Source organism: Lissotriton vulgaris, chromosome 2_1 (assembly GCF_964263255.1).
Source record: "Lissotriton vulgaris chromosome 2_1, aLisVul1.2, whole genome shotgun sequence".
NCBI classification, from domain to species: Eukaryota; Metazoa; Chordata; class Amphibia; order Caudata; family Salamandridae; genus Lissotriton; species Lissotriton vulgaris.
The window spans coordinates 2,018,417,802-2,018,438,742 of NC_141687.1; the positions used below are offsets into that span (position 1 = coordinate 2,018,417,802).

The 20,941-nt window shown below is 45.7% G+C and overlaps 1 protein-coding gene across 1 annotated transcript in view; it reads left to right on the forward strand.

Annotated features, from left to right (window-relative positions):
- Window positions 1–20,941, forward strand: part of LOC147733659 (glycine amidinotransferase, mitochondrial-like) — a 102,533-nt gene that overhangs the window by 21,446 nt on the left and 60,146 nt on the right. Inside the window, exon 2 of the mRNA XM_086959003.1 lies at window positions 10,864–11,059. Coding sequence (XP_086815129.1) covers window positions 10,963–11,059 — 97 coding nt within the window. The 5' untranslated portion in view covers window positions 10,864–10,962. The remainder of the gene's footprint in view (window positions 1–10,863; window positions 11,060–20,941) is intronic.

Genomic DNA, 20,941 nt, shown 5'->3' on the forward strand with positions numbered 1-20,941 from the left:
AAGAAAAAAGGAAAGGCGTACCCCTTCTCTGAGCTCCAGTCCTGGAGGAAGGCATCTGTGGCCACTGCCGTAAGGACCAGCCTCCATCTGAAGAAGCGGCGAAGTTGATGGTCCAGTCTCAAGGCAAACAAGTCCACAGAGAAAGGACCCCAGCGTTCGTTCCACATCACAAAGATGTTTGGTTCGAGCTTCTAGAGGCTAAAATCTCTGAAATTGCAGGACTGAAAGTCCGCCTCCTGGGTCTCTCATCCTGGCAAGTATTTCATCATGAACGAAACTTGGCTGTCCCTGCAGTACAGCCAGAAACTCGCAGCTAAGTCCAAAAGAGCTCTGGATCTGGTGCCTCCCAAATGATTTATATATCAGACTGCCGAAATGTTGTCTATCTTGAGAAGGATGCATGACGTAACCGAGACTCTCGTACAGCAACGGACGGCAAAGGAGCCTGCCAGAAGTTCCAAACAATTGATATGCAACGTCTGTTCTCTGTTCTTTGGGAGACCACAATCCTCCCTTAGAGAGGTTGCTGCACCTGCCACCCCAGCCTGACCTGCTGGTCTGATCCGGAGCCGAACCTAAAATTGCGCGGCCATTCCAGGCCTCCTTGTGGTCCAACCACCACTGGGTCTCCTCTTGCGTTTCTCTGAACAGGGAATCCTTGTGTGAGTAAGGATACCCCTTGTGAAGGTAGTATGCCTTCAGGTGCTGCAGGGCCCAATAGTGGAGCGGCCACGGGAAGATGGCCTGAATAGATGCAGATAGGAGGCCCACCACCCGAGCAAATTGGTGGAGAGACACCTGTTTCTGGAAAGGGTGCGTCTTAGCTCGTGCCGGATCTTCGTCATTTTCATGGAAGGAAGGCTTAGAGTAGAAGAGAGGGAGTCTATTACAAACCCCAAAAAGGTCACAGACTGAGAGGGCTTTAAAAGGGACTTTGTCTCTTTGAGCACAAAGCATAAGCTCTGAAGAAGGTTCACTGCCATTTAGAGGTAGGACGACAGCTGGAGAGGGCAAGTACCCATTAGGAGCAGGTCGTCCAGATACACAATCATCCTTATGCCTCGAGCGCTCAGGAACTCCACCACCGGCTTGAGGACCTTGGTGATCACCAAGGATCTTAGGACAGGCCGAATGGAAGAGCTGTAAACCCGTAAGTCTGGTGGCGCCAGATGAACTGGAGAAACCGCCGGTGTGGCGGAAAAATCAGGATCACTATGTAGGCGTCTTTGAGGTCTATATACACCATCCAATCCAGAGTACTTAAGACATCTCTGGGGAGGTGAATACTCTCCATTTTGAAATGGCAGTAAACCAGCCACTCGTTGAATTCAATCACATTTTTAACCGGCCTCTGGCCCCGTCGGTCTTGTCAACCAAAAATATGTCGCTGATGAACCCCCTGGGGTGTGGTGAAGAAATGGAGACAGCACCCTTGTTGAGGAGGGTTGAAACTTCCTAGTCTATCAGGGGGACGCCTTGGAAGGAAAACTGAAGGGGATGGGGCCTGGTCTGCTGGGAGGGGTCCCCAAAATATTCTATGTGGCAGCCCTGCACTGTCTGAAGTACCCACGCATCTTGCGATGGGGAAACCTAAGACTGGAAAAAAATTCACCAGCTCCCCCCCCCCCACATTTTTAGTTGGGAAGAAGGGAAGACACTCACCCGGACTTGTGGAAGGCGGTGCTCCTCGGAAAACTATGCCCTTGCCATGACTTCCTCTTGTGGGGTAGAAATTCCTAAATCAGGACTGATCCTGATACTGGCCATGTCTGGAGCCTTGCCCCGTTTGGGAGTTCTAGTGTGGCTAGCGTCCCTACCTCGACCGGCCCCGTGAAAAACATGAGGGAACACCCTTTTCATGGTTGTTTGGGCCTTTTCAAGTGACGTGAAAGTATTGACAAGTTTTCCTAATTCTTTTACGAAAGGCTCCCAAAGACAACCCCCTTGTGTTATGGCGCCAGCCTCTGAATCCTCCAGGTCCCCCAATTTTGGGGTGATTTTAATGAGGTGGGAGCAGCAGCGCTTGGTGCAAAGGGCGTATTTAGCGTTGCCCCAAAAAATTATGGCTCTCTGGACCCACCCTGACAATGTGTCTCGAGAAATTATGGAGCTTGAAACCTTGGCCTCATCAGCCATATCTGAGATTTTTGTCATAGGGCCTAAGGCATCTAGGAGCCATAACCTATCAGTACCCTTCTTAGGGTCCCTGATGAATTTATGCAAGAAAGTGGCCATGCGAGGGTAAATCTCTGTGGGGTAAGTGCCACCTTCCCCTCGAGGGATGGGTAGGGACACTCCGCCCGGAGGTAATTACATGCCTCCTTCTCCAGCGGCCTATGAATGAGACCCCCCCATAATTAGCAACCTTGTCAGCTTGGCCCATATGGAGGATCATGGGTGTATGATATTATCAGGGTCAAGCATGTCTGATGCGTTGTCTGGGAAGGGTGAGATGGAAGCCATGGCCTGGATGGGCCCTGCTCCTCATCTGAGTCCTCTGCAGCATTTATATCAGGGTTGGGTTCAACCGGTGGTGGAGTAGGGAAATTTCCTGCTGGCAGGACAGGTTGACTGTCTAGGAAAGCCTGCGTAAGCCTTGCAAAGGCATCTAAACCCAACCTGACTCGCGCTACCGTTTGAGTGTAGAGGGACTGGTTCCCCTTGCTGTGGTCCCTTCGGGGTCGAGGGGGGGAGGTGTGGTGGATTGGGGCTTTAGCCTCTCAAAGGCAGGTGTCTACTGCCTCATAAAAACTCACCCCAAGGGAGGTCAGCAAGAGGGTCCTCCATGCCCTTGTAGTCCTCTTGATACTCCATGTTGTAAACAGGACCAATTATGGGTGTCTGGGTAACAATAAGGTTAAGGTTAAGGTAGGCAGTATATTTATCAGGGCTGGGTGTCAGCCTGTTCTTAGTGTGAGCATCTTACAATTTTAGGAGGGGTTTCTAGCCCCTAGGACACTCATGCTGGTGTACAACCAATTTTTATAAGAAAATTATCCCTGTCACTAGGGAGCCGGTCTGGGCAGTGTCTCCACAGGCCTCTAGGACTCAATAATACAGACCCAATTCAGGGCATATGAAAAACAATGGTACATACTCTGCTGCCAACTCAAAACTGGGCAGCAGAGTGTTAATTGTGATTCAAATCGATCGGCTGCTAGGTGAGCTGCGCAATCATTCATTCAAAGTCTTTATTTCGGCTTGATGCCATAAAAGAACAATACATGGATTACAGTTCAGTGAATAAGAAAATGAACATTCCGCTTAAAATATTAAAATCATTAGTTAGGACAGTGCAATTCATGTTGGAAGACAATTGGAGCGCAACAATACAATCATAAAATCACAGGATGGACCACCACACTAGTTCCAAAAAACAAATCAATTCAGGCCCATGAAGGAAAGAAAACTCAATTACAATTGATGCCCCATTTTTTTCCTCTGGTAGAAAATAGAAAGTAAAAATCTACTGACACTAAATATTATCTGTTGCGATGTATTTGTTGTTAGGATTCTCAGAGCCTGTGAACATGACCTCAGGCCTAACAATAGACATATTGGTTTTATCCATCTTTTTCTGGCCTGGGCGTACAAGGGGCAGAAAAGGAGGATATGTTGCTCATTTTCTATCTGGTTATGTTCACACACGGAGCAAATTTCGTCCAATACTATGGACGATGAATCGCAATTCCTAGCCCAACGTGCCAAGGTTGATTTTATTAAAAGGTTTCCATATCTAAGTTTTAAAAATAATGTTTTGGCAAGTGGGGGCTCTATTTCATCCATAAAGGTTTCATAAAGTGGTTCATCCTTAAAATTTAAGAATTTTGAAACTAAGGTCCCACTGGTTGTGATGCTTGCAGTCGTATTTACTATAAAGGTCCAAAAGGCCCTTTTTAAAATTAACTTGGGGTTGAGGAGTAACAGCTTGGGGTTCTCCCAGAAATGTTTCAGACCTGTATTGCTGAACCAAGCCTTAACGTGCCTAAGCCATGGGATACCTTTCTGGCTGTCAAGTGCCATGATTTCTTTTAACCCGTCTCTATAGTCTTGGAGTTCGGGAACATGCCATAATCTAACCCATAGCATTAAAGGTCGGATAAGGACTTGGTGATCAGTTCTTTTGAAGTTTAGGTCCAGTTGCAAAGGTACTAGTGGGGTGCCTCTCGGGACCCTTACCAGACTTCGCATAAAGTTGTTATCTAGGACACTGAAGGTCTCCTTAGACCCAGGCCCCCATAATTCTGCACCATAAAGGACTAATGATTGGACTTTAAATTTGAATAGTTCCATCACTGGAGACACCGCTTTACTAGTGCTCAGGCTTTGCTCCCTGATAATTGGTTTAACATTCTGGGCAAATATCAGTTTGCTTTTTTCCATTTGGGCTTCCCAAGTGAAGTTGGAATCTAGTGTCACCCCTAAATATGAGAAATGGGGCACCGATTTCAACTTTACTCCTTTCAATGTTAAGCAGCCCTTATCTGGTTTGATCGGATTTAGGGCCATACATTTTGTCTTTTTCCCATTAATCTCCAACCCCTTTTGGCTGCAATAATCACTGAAAGTGTCCAATAGTGTTTGTAGGCCATTTTTTGTTTGAGAAATCAAGATGGTATCGTCAGCAAATAGTAGGGATGTTACCCTTTTGCCGTTCAGTTTAGGAGAGTCGTTTTTACATCCCTCTAGGTATGAGGGGATATCGTTCACAAAAAGGGAAAAGAGCGTAGGGGCCAAAACACAGCCTTTGCGAACTCCACGTTCGCCATTTGGGCCCCATCTAATTCTCGCAAAGTTCCCTTCATGTAACTCTTTAATCTGAACTACTAGATTATTTGGCATACCTGCTGCACTCAGGGTTTTCCACAAAAGATTGTGTGGCACTAAATCGAATGCTGCCCTTAGATCAACAAAAGCAACATATAAACGGGCCCTTTTGATCTTTACGTACTTCCAGTAAAGGCAGCAAAATCTGAAGATCTGGTCTATTGTACTGACTTTTGATCTAAACCCAGCTTGGAATTTAGTTAAAATTGTATTTTCCTCCAACCAATTACTCACACGTAATAAAATGTGTCGTGAGTAGATTTTCTGGAGGATGTCCATTAAGCTGATTAGCCGGTAGTTGCAGGGGGTCCATCCTATCTCCTTTTTTAAAAATTAAAACAATTTCAGCTCCCTTCCAACTTTCAGGGAATTCTAAAGTACGGGATAATTTATTGCACAAATAATTAATATATGGTGCCCATATTTTTAAATCGTGCTTGTATAAGTCCCCCGGAATCTTGTCAAGACCTGGGGCTTTGCCGGATTTTATTTGGCTTATTGCCAACTCTGTTTCCCCTAGAGTAAAAACAAGGTAATCTGCTGGAGTTTCGTAGCTTGCTGCATTCGTATCCATATGGGGATCATCGTATTTTTTATATAAATTTGTAAAATGGGTAACCCAAGTTTGCTCGTCCAGAAAAATATCCTTAGCCACCCTACCTACATGGTTCCCATTTGCTACTAGCCTCCAGAAGGCCACATTATCACGCGATCTGGCGGCTAGCAGCAGTTCGGCCCATTTATCTTCCTCCCATGCTATTTTTGAGGCCCTTTGAACAGACTTGTAGTTGTTCCTTGCTTTTTGTACATCTAATGGCGACTTAGACTTGATCGCAATTAATAATTCCCTCTTTGACTCTCTACAGGATCTATCATACCATGGCTTACTGTGGGACAGATTCTGGATCTTTTGCTGGGTTTTTTTTGGGCATTTTGGTAACTAGTAATTTTAGGTCGACAAAAATTTTCTGATGTATTGTCAAAAAGGAGGTTTTAGTTTCCTCCTCGAGCGTTAGACCTAAGTAGGGTCCAAAAGTCCCAGCGAAAAGTGAATATATTTCACTGAGGATGTCACTGTGATGCAATATAAATGGCCATTTAAGTGATCTCCTATTGTTACTAATATGGATCTCGATATTATCACCACCACTTTCCTCAAGTGGGAATGGTTGGACTATATCGTTAAACAGTGAAGCATCTAAAGTCAAGTTTAAGGGAAAATGATCGCTTTCGATCCTCTCCATTACTTCAAGGTCTACAAGATGCGGCCAAAGGGGTATGGAAGCGATCACAAAATCTAAGTTACTTTTGTAGTTGTTCCTACTGAAGGTTGATTTCTTCAAGCTGTCGGATGGTAGCCGTCCGTTACAAGCCCTAAGGAAATGCTCCGTGCATAATTTAATCAGCTGGAGAACCGGCGCAATCACATACAGACCCAGCAGGACGTCTTTCCTCAGACTAGCTGCTCGTAGGGGAATGAGCGCGCTGACAGGAATTCCCAGAGAGACTCTCTGAAGAATTGAAATCATCGTGCTGCACTCCACGTTGCCTCCCACGTCCCCTGGTGGTGAGAGGTCAACGCTGCGAGCCAAACACCAGCATAGCCTCATAGGAGCAGGGAACGCTTAAGATGGTGAATATGGAAAAGAGGTGATTGAGCAAACAATGCCGCAATAAGAACACGACGCGGTGACATGCGTGCATCAAGGTAACAATTATTGGCACAATAAAATGACAAGCACCAAAATATAAGCACAACATCAGCAAATTAAGCACTAACAGTAAGACAAACTGAAGGGTACTTATCTCGGCTGCATAGCAGTGAAGAATGAGAGCGAAGGGCCATTGAGAGGGGACTATGTTGGGGCCATGAGCCCCCTGATCGGACATTGTTGTACTGTCCTGATTGGTTGCTACCATGTTGTTCCTAAACTAACTTTTCCCAAGGGTTCCTGGGAAATGTAGTACTTGTAACCTTTAAAGGAAGCTGCTCTTCCAAATAAAGGAAAGAGAGAAAGCAATAATCCTCACCTCCAATCCTGACATAAAATTGTGCAGTCTTCAATCCTTAGGCCTTGAGACTCTCCTCTTGTAGCTCTGCATAGTTGCAGGAGCCATGTTTCCAGACGTTTCTGATATCACATGTTAGCTGGCCTACAAACTCTCTGTTGTCTACACTTCCATCTCAGGTTTCTTTATTCAACAAGACCAGTCTTCATGCCCCCCATCATTACATGCTATACTGCCACTTTAAAGGATCGAACATGGAGAAGTTATGTCTGTAGAGACAGGCATACGCAATCATTCTTCCCGTCCCAACTAGTATAGCGCCTACACCCTCGAGCCTCACATTTTTAGTAGAGTCCAAGATCCCCTGAGGCTCAAACTAGGCAATCAGATTGGCTAAAGATCTTATTCTTTCACTCTCTACGTTAAGTCTTAGCGAGAACAAGTATCTTTTTGTGTCTGCTTTATTGAAAAGCTCATATGGTGGCCAGATCAGACCAGGTAATGCAAGCCACCTGATTATAAGTCTTATAACCCAGTTGGCCTTTTGGTGACTGCTACAGGTATGCCTAATGTAGGGGCATGAGGGCATGCCAGCCTCAGATTCTTGCAGTGGCAGCTGCTAATTTTTGAAAATGGTGAGGCATAAAAGTTGTGGATGAGTTTAAAGTAGCAAGTGAGCGAAGCGAGTGAGCCTGAGTGACTAAAGGGGGGCTTTGCGGGTTTCTTCCCCTGGGAGTAGTTTGAAAATAGAGTACCAAATGGTGCATTTTATAGCTATTTTTAATAAAGAATTTAGTGACAAAGCAAGGTGTTTTATATGTATACACATTGTATACTGTATCCCAACTTATTAAATTAAATATGCTAAACGGCTACTGTAGTGTGCAGATTGTACACTGTGACAACTTCAGAATCTTAAAAGTGTGTTCTCGCCCAGTGTCTTGCACTGCGTGCAGATCTGACACATTTGCAATGATTCACAATCGCTACTGGAATACCTGACCATTGCCCTGTGTGCTCTACACAGAGGCCAAGGATTGAATGGCTTGTATCCTAAACACATTTTTCACCCACTGGCAGGCACTGTGAGGCCTTCAGCCTCAGCTACAGAGCTCTGATTTCTAGTCAATTATGAACAGCTGGAAGCTATTCAGTTTGAGGTATGCACTATTTAAGAGTGATTTTGGGACACCCAAAACTTCTCAATCACGGGTTGCACCGTCATAAACACTGGCTACTCAGTTACAAGCAAGCATTAGTCAAGAGTAATATTCAACACACAAAAAATACAGAAACACAAGATCTTTTAAATATAAAACTCCTACGGAATGCAAGATAAATGCATGAAATGTAAATGCCAGGCTCTAAAACGCTAAGGATTGCTTTAATGTAATTAGTATTCACTGTCCAGAAGTTCTTCAGTGTTGTTGCCAGCCAAGTCTTTACTGGCAAAAACCATGCACGATTTCTGAACATTGAATGTTTAAAACTTTAAGGTTAAGGGCATGGATATAGGGCCCGAAAGTGGCCTGCTTCCCTGTCAGTTTTAAATTGTACACTTTCCTGGGTGAAGATGAGGGCAGGAAAGTCTTCTCCTCCATCCAGTTTGTGCAGTCTTGGGCAGTCCAGTCCCAGCAGCAGTCGGTGGCACAGCCAGACGGAGTTACTGTACAACAGTCCAGTTCAAGAGCGAAAAGCACGCTCTAGCTGAAATGCTCTGAACCGATACATGAGGCACAGTGGAAACATGCTCCATGTATCTGTTTACAGCATCTGACCAGAGTGATGGCTGATCACTCACAGACTGGTATGCCCCATTGCAATGACAGCATCCTGGAGCCTCTTCCTTTCCCAACTCCTCACAGGGTTGAGTGGTGTCAGTAATGCTTGATGACCACACCCCGTGACGTACTTGGGAGCGGGGTAGGGTAGAGGCAGCTTAAGTAATAAAGGGCAAGCAGCCCCCCGGGACTACAGCCCTGACAGTTCAAAATCTGACGCTTCTTGGTGTCATCAGTGGGTGGCCCACAAGGACCCGCAATTACTGCAAGCCAAGGCTTGCTACAAGTCACAATGAGTGGCACATGCACAATTGGACATATGTCTTGGGAAAACTGTCTGGCTTGTGTGATGACATCGATGTTAACATGCGTCCCATCAGGCAAGCAAAGGCACTGTTTTCTTAAAGAAATGTGGATGGTAATTGCTTTTTGCAGTTAGAATCCACATATCTTTACAAAATTGGATGGGTGTGGCCCATTATCAGCAACCGCCCCAGGATTCTTGATTGAGTCACAAAAGTTACATTTACAGGTAATGACTCTAAACGAGACTAAATTGCTAAAACTGTGATTAGACTGAAAATGGCATGAATCCTGCCATTCTGAATCTAAACCGGTCACCACTCTAATGGCTTCACATACAAAAGTCAGTTAGTTGCCCTCAAGACTTTAAAGTAGGAAAACAAACTACTCAAATAAGGAGGGCAGATTAGAGGATGGGTACTTGTGCTCTGATTCACTTTTTCTAGAACAGTTTACCTTCAAACATTTATGAATTTTGCTAACCCCACCCTTTACTTGGAATATACATTTAGAACCATTTCATTTCTAGAGTTTTTTCTAGATAAACAGTGAAAAGCAGACAAGAGATATTTATGGGAAATTTTTATGTTTACATGCTGTAGGTAATATAGGAAAGACAGATTCACTTTTCAGGGTTTCTACAAATTCTGAGTTACAGCAATTTTTTTAATGCAACTTGAATTGAACTGATTCTAATATCTTTTTGCTACAAATATCTTCATTTTTAGGAACTTTATTTTTGCATTTATAACAGTGGCCGTCAACACTGTAACGGTAAACAAACATATAGAAGGGAAGAAAACAAAAAAAAGAGAACAGCCAAAAGAAAAATGTCATAGGTAGATGAAACCTGTACATATAATGCAAATCAGTGACTCATAAAGATACCCCCAATACTATTTCACATGTGTAAACTGTGGTAATAATACAGTTTGCAAAAAACATCTAACTGCTTTTACTGTGTTTAATTTTTCACTAGAGATTCTTATTGTGTTCTTCATGCTTGCAAATATCCTATTCTTTCAAATGAAGGAGCACCATATCAAGGACTTAAGTGGTTTGTGAAAATTTCTTGTTTGTAGTTTTATGTAGCATGAACTTGGCCCGATGGCATAGAGCTCTTTACGTTACACAAAGGCAGGTTCTTTTTAGGCACGGATATAAAGGGATTTGCCCAGAATCATAGAATATTGAGCCAATGCCAGGACTCTAACCTGCTGCCCCATTTTTTAGGGTCACCCATTCCCTCCCAAGGGTTATGGTGTATCCATGTATTATAATGAATAAAGTACTCCATGCTGTACATTTTAAGGATATTTTAAGTAATCTCGGAGCTTCATGACCATATAAAGGAAGCTGGGCGTTGGCCTTCTTTCACTATTAGGTCATATTACAGGGGATACTTTATCCCATAAATATTGCCCTCTCCGGTTGGTGGTGACTTTATAATGTACATGGCTGAAAGCTGGGTGGTTTGTAAATGTCACCAGAACCTTGAGATAGCAATATAAGAATGTTACCTGACATATATGTTGTATATCACAGGTTATATTGCACTTAGTATAAATGCTTTTTTTGAACAGGGAAAGGTTTTTTAAGGCAGCCAGTAAAATCCTGAACTATATTGATTGTCTGTAGTCTAAAGAAGAGGGAATATATAATAATGTAGCTAAGAATACATGGTTCCAGATAAAACAAGGTTTGCTTTCTTAAGATTCTGACTATTCGAATCAGAGATTATTGAACCTACTGTCAGCATTCTTGAGCTAACAAAGCCTTGATTGCATTTACTATGTTTTGCTTTCATTAATACCATTAATAGACTAGAGAGAAAATAGCATTTTAGAAAACATGCTTTGCAAGATAGTTCCATTGATTTAAGATGTTAGAGAGAGAACTTTTGACTTTTTCTTTTTCATTAATATGTCCTATTCTCTTTTAGGCGAACATTTATGAAAAACACTGGCCATTTTACCAGAAGCATGAGGGGCAGAGCTTCCCTCGTGTACATGTCAAAAAGGCTGTTGCTGAGATAGAGGAAATGTGCAATATACTGAAAATGGAAGGAGTGACTGTTAGGAGACCAGAAGTAATTGATTGGTCAGTCCGGTATAAAACTCCGGACTTCGAGTCTTCTGGTAAGCCACGGTGATATAACATAGATACTTCCCAAAACACCTAAAAGAGCACCAGTAAGAGATGGTTTGCAGTTTTTGAGCTCGATATTTAACGGGCCCTCTAACATTCTGTTATTAAAGGGTGTGATGCCTTGTTTGGTAGAGATGCGAAAGATCAAGGAGCTGTCCATCCTGGTGTTTGAATCTGGTCTGCAGGTTTGCCATCATAACATATTAATCTGTGGGTTTTTTTCTTTCTTCTTTTCTTTTCTTTTTAGGTCGAGCATTTGAGACCTGTTGTAATTTCTTATGTTGGCTTACAGCTATACCTCTCCTTTTGATTTGGTTTCTTCAGTGTAATTCAAAAATCCTTGCTTGCCAGTGGTCAGTTCTGCCTCTTTGTCCCTCCTTTTTCTCTTCCCCTCCTCTCATGCAGCAGGGACTAAGTACTGTTTCATCACACTACAGTTCTTTGTATGTTCTCTGGGGGACAATTTTTTCTTGGTTTCCTGCTCTGTTTCTGTTTGACTGTGTGTAGTTTCGGCATCATAGCTGATTACATTTAAATATACTTTTCCTCCCTTCCGCATCCTCCTAATCCACAGTTGTATTGGGAGTACATCTTTCGCAATGCCTCCCTCTTTGTTGGTTATATTTGTTAGGCTTTTAGCAATTTTTTTTCTGTTGACCGTCATTTGGGCTTTTTTTTGTGAGGTGTTAGTTGTTTTTGGGCTTTGTTTTAAGGGGAATTGGGCTTGTTCCTCTTGTGAAAGCTGCTGCTGCAGCGCCCTCTGTGTACAGGCAGCATTCTTTAAAGGCGCGAGCACTGGGCACCTGGAGAGCATGCCCAACCCCTTTGCTACTGTGCAGGGCGGTCGCAATGCTCAGGCACCAGTCTTTAGGTATGAAAAGCCTATATACTGGAATGCCGGGCAAGCTGATCAATGTGGGCTGTTCCTGTTGCACTCTTGCCGTCAACAAGTGGCAAGGTTAAAGGTAATCTAAAATTAGTTATACAGTGAAAAATAAACAGTAGACCTCTTTATATAAACAGAGGCACTGAAGTCCCTCTTTCAGCTAGATTAGCGCTCTCCCCACAAAACATTTGCCTGAGGTGAGTTCTTCATATCAGTGTTCAGGCTTTATGACAAGCCTTCTTTTCAGACAATCCTCCCCCAAGCATTCACACTTTGTGTATCAGCTTAAGAGGACAGGGTTCAGCTGGGAATCAGTGTCTTTTGGAACTTCAAAAACGTAAGTTTATATTAAAAAAAGTCTTAATTAATTGTTGATTAATTTTTGTGGACATGGGTATGCGAGTTGATACCATGATTTTAAACAATTAACAGTTAGTCAATTTTGAGAGGTGTTTGTTGAAGGTTGTTGTACTAAAAATCCTCAAACTCCTTCTCAGGGATCTTACCAATAAGTAGTCCATTCAAAAGCAGCAAAGAAATCCACAGAGAATCTGAAATATGAAAAGACATCTTTATTACAATTAATTGTGAGGCTACATCGCCCAGTCACACCTAAAGCAACTGAATGAGGCAGCCTGCTGAATGGTCTCAGCACAGACCTTTTATCCCTTTATACCATTTATTATGCCCTAGGCACATATTTTCTCTTTGAAGTACATTATTGTTGGTCACTCCCAGGACGTGCACACAAAGCACTGTATGATGACAAACACACTTTCAAGATAAGTCCAGGCCATAAACAATATCCACATAATGCGTACATTCTCTAGCTGACAAGGCCGAATAAACCCAAAACAGTAAGATCACAGCCCATGTCATAAATAACTCGTGGAGGCAGGAACAGGAACAGATGGAAGTAAGATAGGCACGTTTGTGTGTAGTAAACCTTTACAATGTCCTGTGCTCTGATCTATAATCTTGATCAGCTAAAGGGCAGGAACCGGCTTGGCAAGGTTAGCCTCAAGCAACAGGGTCAGCTTTCGCCAGGTCATGCAGGAGTCAGCACAAACCCATGCTAAGGTTATGTCCTTAAATACTTGTTCTGCCACAGTGAGGGCCTACTGTAAGGGCAATCCACAAAATGGCTGCTATGCACAAGATGGAACCCGAGGGTTCAGAACAAAACCTTCAAATACACAGTGAATCCATTGGTGTAACATGACGAAAACACTCGCACTTGCTGAACTCACTGTTTACGGTCTGCTGTTACCAAATTCATAACAGAATCATGATATTTAAAACACAGGTTCAGAATTCAAGGAACTACAAGGTTTTTTTCATTAACTGGTGTGAGGTTGTAAAGACAGACAGCACGTCTCCTAGGTTAACGCTCCCGTACTTCCGGTGACTCTCAAATATTTCCCTGAGGCGTGTTCCTCACAACTGTGTTCAGGCTCTAAGGGCAAGCCTTCTTTTCAGACAATCCTCCCCCAAGCATGTGTATCAGCTCAGGAGTGCTGCTAACGAGAACACGTGTCTGCGAGAAATACGTTTTGGAACTTCAAAAACATAAGTTTTCTACATTTTTTTGCAAAGAGTTTGTGGAACTACATTTTTTTACAGTATCTGGTGTGAGGTTGTTAGACACACGGGCTACTTTCACTTTACACATCTATTTGCTGGAAAGACAGGGTTAATTTAAAATGTGCTCCTGCTTTGTATCTGTTGATTATTATTTTACGCTTGCCTGCCATATAAACAGAGGAGTGAAATTTATCTTGTTGCAGCTTGTTTGATAATGGGCTACTGCTGCCGCTGTTCAAGCCGGCATACCAGTGGCGTCACTAGGGTTGGTGTCACCCAGTGCGGGTAACTCATGGTGTCACCCCCTCACGACTGTACCTATGGAAGGTAAGTTCTTTTCTTAGGCATTGGCTCCCCTTTCCCATCGATACAGTTGCGAACCAGAGCACAAGCAGTTGTTCTCAGCAATTGTGTTTTTTTCAGCAAATGTTTGATGCAAATGTGTCTTTGCATCAAAAATATATGTGATGGTACATTTTGCACAAAAAAATTTCATGTGCATAATTACGTCGAATTTTCTAAGATTTTACAGAATTTCGCACGCCCTTATTAAAGAGTTTCGGGTCTCCAGGGGTCCGTCATCCGGGCCCTTCTCTCCACAAAAGACCTGAGTGCCCCCTGTCTTTGCACACAGGCTTCCTGTCCCAGCAGCCCCTCCCTCTGCCTTGGACTTGCGGGGGCGAATCCCCTCTGCTCAGCACCATCAGCTCAAATGGCCCCTCTGCACAGGCCAGTCTTAGCTTGCAGATGCACATCTCTATGCTCCGGACCTGCAGAGGTCAAAGGTTTCCAGCTTCTGAGCCCTGGGTGGTCCGGGCCAACGGGCCACAGAGGTCTAGTTCCAGACCCCCGCTAAGGGCCCGACAGCCCCAGACAGCACTCTCTCCATCCAGGGTCTCTCACAGGCTTTATTTTCAGGGTAGCACAAAGTATGCAAATATAATTGTATAGCAGGGGGTGCATAATCAGTAAAATGGTGCCTCAAATAAATTGCGATTCAATTACAGGTGGCTACAGCAATGACAGCACAGCATGGTCCACCAAACGAGAGAAGTTACCAACAATTTCATTAAAGCACTTGTGTATGTCCCAGCCACTAATCATACATAAAAGACAGCCCTTGAATTCACTCACACAACAGGATGAAGAGTCTATAACCCCAACCAAAACACTCACAAGTACTCGAAGGCAGCAACAGCTAAAATTATGAAACGCACCATAAACAAGATGAATAATGTGACATTTGCTGGTAAGGGAGATGCAGGGAAAATGCGCTTTCACGTACCACAGACACGACCCACAAGAAGGAGGCATCCCTGGGACCCTGCAAACCACCCACACTGGAAGGGTGGTTTGCCACAATGACATGTCCCTCTGTAGTGCCAGGTTGAGCCAGAGTCTTTGGTTCAGGAGGGAGGTCTCGCTGCCTGCCTCAGTGACTGTCGTAGTGCCAGACTGCCCTGTATTGCCAGCAGGTGCCTCGTGCTTCCGCTCCCCACACACAGACATTAGGGATCCCCGATCTAAAATACTTCCCTATCCACTCATGGAAGCTGTGGTCTGAACAGCTACAGAAAAAGTGTAAGCACTCTCATTGTTGTCACGTCAGCAAGGAACAGGCACAGGAGGCTGGAAAAGCGGAGAGCAGGGCAGGAGGAGGCAGGCATGCCGAGGACAGCAGAGGACAGCCACTTGCTAGCAGCGGGAGCCCTCAGCGAGGGCGAGCAAGGGTGAGGCGTAAGGAGTGAGGAGGAAGCTGGGTAGGGGAGTCAGCGGGGGTCAGTGACCAGGTCACGAGCCACCCCTACCTTCAACCCAACCTAGCCCAACACAGTCCAATCTGCTCCCGTACTCTCCCTCGACTAGACATCTGATCGATCCGGCAGCTCTGAGGCCGTAACTGGAATCTGTGAGTGTGTCTGATGATAGTCAGCAGCTGGCAAGAGTGGCACCAGGTGGACTGCGGAGGCGGCCCGGTCTAGCCTCGGGTGCAGCCTGCAGTTCACTTGGAGGCCCCACTCACCACTGCCCCAATCCTGCATCGCGCAATAAACAGACCACGCAGTGTGTCAGCGTAAAAGGCCATTTTATTAGACCAGGCTGCGTGATCTATACATAACAATAAACATCAACAGGTAAATAACATCAAACCCCCCACTCACACTCCCCTCTCATTCGTTTCACCCGTTCCACCTCATCACAAACCCCTACAAGCTCCATACCATACCTTATTCCTGCCCATCAATCACTTGTCATCCTGCCCGCTCCTTGCGTCCTTCCAGTCATGCCTCTATCTGCCATTCGAACTCCCCCCCCCAGGGATGGGTGTGCCCGCTCTTGACCCCCCTGTCCCTTCAAAGTACTGCCTAAAGCAGCTCTGGCCTAAACTGGCAACACCATAGACTGACCCAAAACCGCACCTCCAACTGCCGGGTGGGTGGGTGGCCTTTCTTTCCACCTTCCCGATGGTGCCAGGCGCAGGAAGAGGAAGTTCCCTTCCTCCCCTGCGCCTATATACCCACCCCCTAACTCCTCCCCTTCCCCTGCCTGTCCTATCCGGTGCGAAAGACCCCGGGGGAAGACTAGTCTGCGACTGTGCCTCCCCCGGGGTCCGGCATCGCGCAATAAACAGACCACGCAGTGTGTCAGCGTAAAAGGCCATTTTATTAGACCAGGCTGCGTAATCTATACATAACAATAAACATCAACAGGTAAATAACATCAAACCCCCACTCACACTCCCCTCTCATTCGTTTCACCCGTTCCACCTCATCACAAACCCCTACAAGCTCCATACCATACCTTATTCCTGCCCATCAATCACTTGTCATCCAGCCCGCTCCTTGCGTCCTTCCAGTCATGCCTCTATCCGCCATTCGAACTCCCCCCCAAGGGATGGGTGTGCCCGCTCTTGACCCCCCTGTCCCTTCAAAGTACCTCCAGCCAGGGAACCCCCTGTAGGGCGGTTCCCTGCCCCACCCCTCCTACCCAGGACTGTCAGCCGCACCAAGCACACACGCACTCACTCCCTGCAACACCAGATAGCCTCATTCCATAACTTGTTCACAACATCTCTCATCTCCATCATGTAATATGCATTGCCCAGTTGCGACAAGTGTAGTCCGTCGTCCCTAAAAACTAAAGGTTCCTCTAGTTGAATCCCTCCGTGTGCAATCACTTTGATGTCCTTGTCACCACAGTATAGTCTCATTGCCCTATTGAGCTTCCTTCGCGCCTTTTCGATCGCCCCATGCTTCATTGCCCCTCTCCACACTTTCCTGGGGGCCAACTCTGTCCAGGCAATGCAGGTCCCTGCAAGCCTAGATTTCAGCACCTCCAGGTCCCTCTGCATAAGCTGTAAAAGCGCCAAACCTGACAGCTGCACCAAGTCATTTTCTCCCAGATGTATTATCAACAAATCAGGGCATCCTCTTTGCGGGATCATCTTTGCGAGCCAGGGCAGTAGTGCCCCCCATCGCATGCCACCTTTGCCCCACCATTGTACCTCGTGCAAGTGTCCTTTCAGTCCCAGGTTACAGCCGTAAACCTGTTGCTCCGCATATTTGGACGCCCAATGCACGAAGTAGAGCCCAACAATCCATGTCACCGTCTTATTTCCCGGTCCACCCACGCAACCTACGAAGAAAAAGATGTTAGAACAAGAACAGCAAAACCATGAATCAACCAACAGCCTACCTGGGACCATCTCATTTCCTCGCATACCTCTCACAACAACGGGACTTCCACCGCCCAATCCGCCTAATCCTGTCCCAGGACCACCCCAACCTGGCCACAGCTGTCGCAGCCCCAATTCTGAAGGAGTGAGTCCCGAAACCAGACGCATCCAGACCCAATCGTCTCAAAGCCTTGCGCAACACCGCCAATAATTGGCCCGCCGTCATTCTCGCGCCTGATGCGTGACAAAAAAAATTCCCCACGTGCCACACTCGCCGTCCCCAGGAAAGTCCGCCATTCAACCACAGGGCACACTGGCCCGCACTCTGTCTCATTCAGCCACACCCACTTACCCCTGCCCAACTGATCAGTCTTCGAGCACCGCAACCAAATACCCATGCCGCCTCCATCCACCCGAATCTCCTCAAACAACCTGCCAGCCATCCTCCTTGTACCCAGCAACTCAGACACCCTGAACGCCCCGAAAAAACATCCACACCATACAAAAATGGAAAAGGCCCACCTCAACAAGGTCGTAACAACATTCCGGCAACACCCCAACCAGCTGGACCAATAACTCAAAAGTAACTGCTTCCCGCAGCCTACCCCCCCATTCCTGCATTCCCTGCCCCAACCCCGCAACATCCTGCTCACGATCACATCTTTAGTCGGATCAAAACCCAGAAACAAAGCACAGTAAAAGGATATCCCTGCCAATTTACCAGAAATCGTAACCGCAGTCAAACCCCTGTCAATACAATCCAGCACAAAATGTCTCAGCCCTTGTTCCACCTCAGACTCAACACCCACGACACAATCCAGATTCCAGCCCATGAAAGCACTAAATTCAGACCATGCTAAATGATACGTCCTCCTTGTGGTCTCGGCAACAGAATATTCCACCAGGCCAATCATCCTCACTCCCCCAAGGCCCAGATGCCGGCCGGCAGCTCAGTCTTGCATGTATCCGCTCCCGGTGCCAGGTGCCGGAACCGCTGCCACTGTGAACGAGACAAAGCATCCGCAATGTCATTATTCGCCCCACGGACATGCTTTGCCCGAAACACCACATTCAGCCGCAGACAAGCCAACATGAACCTCCGCAACTGCCGCAGCACTCTCAGGTCCCTCGCCTTCTGATGATTCACCAGCTCCACAACCGTCATGTTGTCCACATGTTGAGCACTGACCTGTTCCGAAATTCCTCCCCCCACACTTCCAGTGCCACCAGTAAAGGGAAGAATTCCAAGAAAGCAATGCTCCTCCCCTGTTTGAGCCATTGAGCCGGCCAGCTCTCAGCACACCACCTTCCGTCCCAGACAACACCAAACCCCGCTGACCCAGCTGCATCAGAGTAAATTTGGCATTGCCAGACCGCCCTCTCATAATCAAATTCCAGGGACACACTGTTAAAGTCTTTCAGGAATGCAATCCAGGTCCTCAAGTCTGTTCTCACCCCCATGGAAATCCTGACTCTGTGATGTGGAAGCACTGCCCCCGACATGTTAAAAAACATTAAGCATTACGTGACGTCCCTTCCCTCGATTGTTCTTCAAGCTTATGCTAAAGCTGTATTGTATACTTGAATGTAGTGCGAGTTCTTGTAAATCAGTAGAGATTACAGGGAGGAAGTTAACAGAGATAACAAGAGAGACTTCAAAACAGAGAGAGAGCAAAAGGGACACAGCAAGGAGGTAGCACAAGAGTGGAGCATAGTAGACAAGAAGAGCACATGAAAAGAGAACGGGGTTAGGGGGCTGGATCTGAGAAAAAGAAGAACTAAACCCGAGTGTACGGAGAGAGGTCAAAAGGGGCCAGAGAGGGCAGAAACCTAAGTGACGCCGAAGCAAGGGACTACAGGAGAAAAACCAACAGGAGAGCAGAAACTGGAAGAGAGTGAACCACCCAAAGAAGGGTGGAGAACGGGCCAGAAGAGCAGCTCATGGCGGCGGCACCGACACAGATATAAATAAGGCCTGCAGCTGCGTGGTGATGGCAGAGAGGCTGGCGGGCAGGTATGTGCCAGACCTGGACCATCTCATCACGCCAGGACACGACCAAGGCCACTGTATCTTGGGCCAGCATTGGTGCAAGCAGGAACTGCTGGAGCCGGCACTATCTTTGTGGTGAAAAACATAGTGCCAACTGGTCTATCGATGGCATCCAAGCACTTAACTAGTAGTGCCACTATACCGGCACAGTACCACACACCAGCAACACCAACACTGCTAAGACCATACTACCAGCCTTTTGCGGCACCATTACACAGGTAAGCAAAGTAATACACAGTCATAGGCACTGTATCTCAATCCTATCAGAGCACCACACTGAAACCTTACAGCTACTGTCTCTCTAACTTCCTACCATCATTAACTCATTCTGGGCCCTCATGCTGCCCTATTTTTCACGCACTTTAACAGTGCTTGGAATGTGCATCTAAACTTGAGTTCGAGGGGTGCTTTTTCAATCGTACTTGTTAGGTCTCGTGGTTTAGAGGACAAATGTGTCCACTGTAGGGGCATGTTGTTGTTCTCATGGTTACAGGTTCAAATCTGGGTTGGCCACTTAGTCCTTCATCCTTCTGAGGTCAATAAAACGAGGATCGTTGGGTAACAGTAAACATCTGCTATTCGGTGTTAAGATGCATTATCAATTTAAATAAATACGGAAAAATACTAGCTGAAGCGGCATCTTTTGCGTGTGGCAAAAATAAATGTGGATAAATACAGAAACAATGCCCAAAAAATAAATATGGATAAATACAGACGGAAATGGAAAAAAAATGAATAACATAAAACCGGGAGCCCTAATTATAAATGAGTTCTTGGAGAAATCGATATCCTGGCTAGGGGAAGTCCCTTCAGCTTAAGAGTCTGGTTTTCAAAGAAATCGTTGTGACGTAGATGAACGGATGGAAGTAGCCATTTCTGTATTTGGGTAGCATGGGCTATGCCTAAATAAGGACTGGATTTCTATGCCTATATAAAGGCAATGTGAATTATACATACATAATGCCCCAGCACACTCAGATAATAAACATTGAACAATGCAAACGTTGTTAACAGTTTTGGTAGAGACAAAAGTTTAGTCAAAAGAACAATTTGAACAGTATGTAGCATGATCAATCAAGCGTTGATGCAGTGTCTTTTATTGTTCAGTTGCGAGAAAACCAGCCGACGCGTGTTTCGTAGTATGTGGCACAGTCCGCCCATGACTCTTCATGGCTGTGATGAATGGGTACAGTTTGAAAGGTTGCTCTGTCGGTGTTAATTCCGACCCGACAGGGCCCAGGACCGGTGGAAAAGATGTCTAATTTGTGCGCTGAGACTCTCAAGCGACAATCAAATAAGAGTCCGACAGAAAGCATCCGATATAAATAATTGTTCCGGTGATAGTCGAGAATGAATGGTTAGAGCAATCCGCGAACTAGTAAGCACGGCGGGGTAAAGGCACGTGACTCATGGTATTGCTAGATAAAGGTTGTGGGCTTATCCGGCACACACGAGGAATGCCTTTTGGATGCACCCATCCTTTTACCCGCTTTATCTAGCAATACCATGAGTCACATGCCTTTACCCCGCCGTGCTTTCTAGTTCGCGGATTGCTCTAACCATTCATTCTCGACTATCACCGGAACAATTCTTTACTAACTTTTGTTAGCACTTTTGGGGGGTTATAGGGCTTATCTCCTCGCCTCTTTTGCACCTCGAAGAATTGGAAATTATAT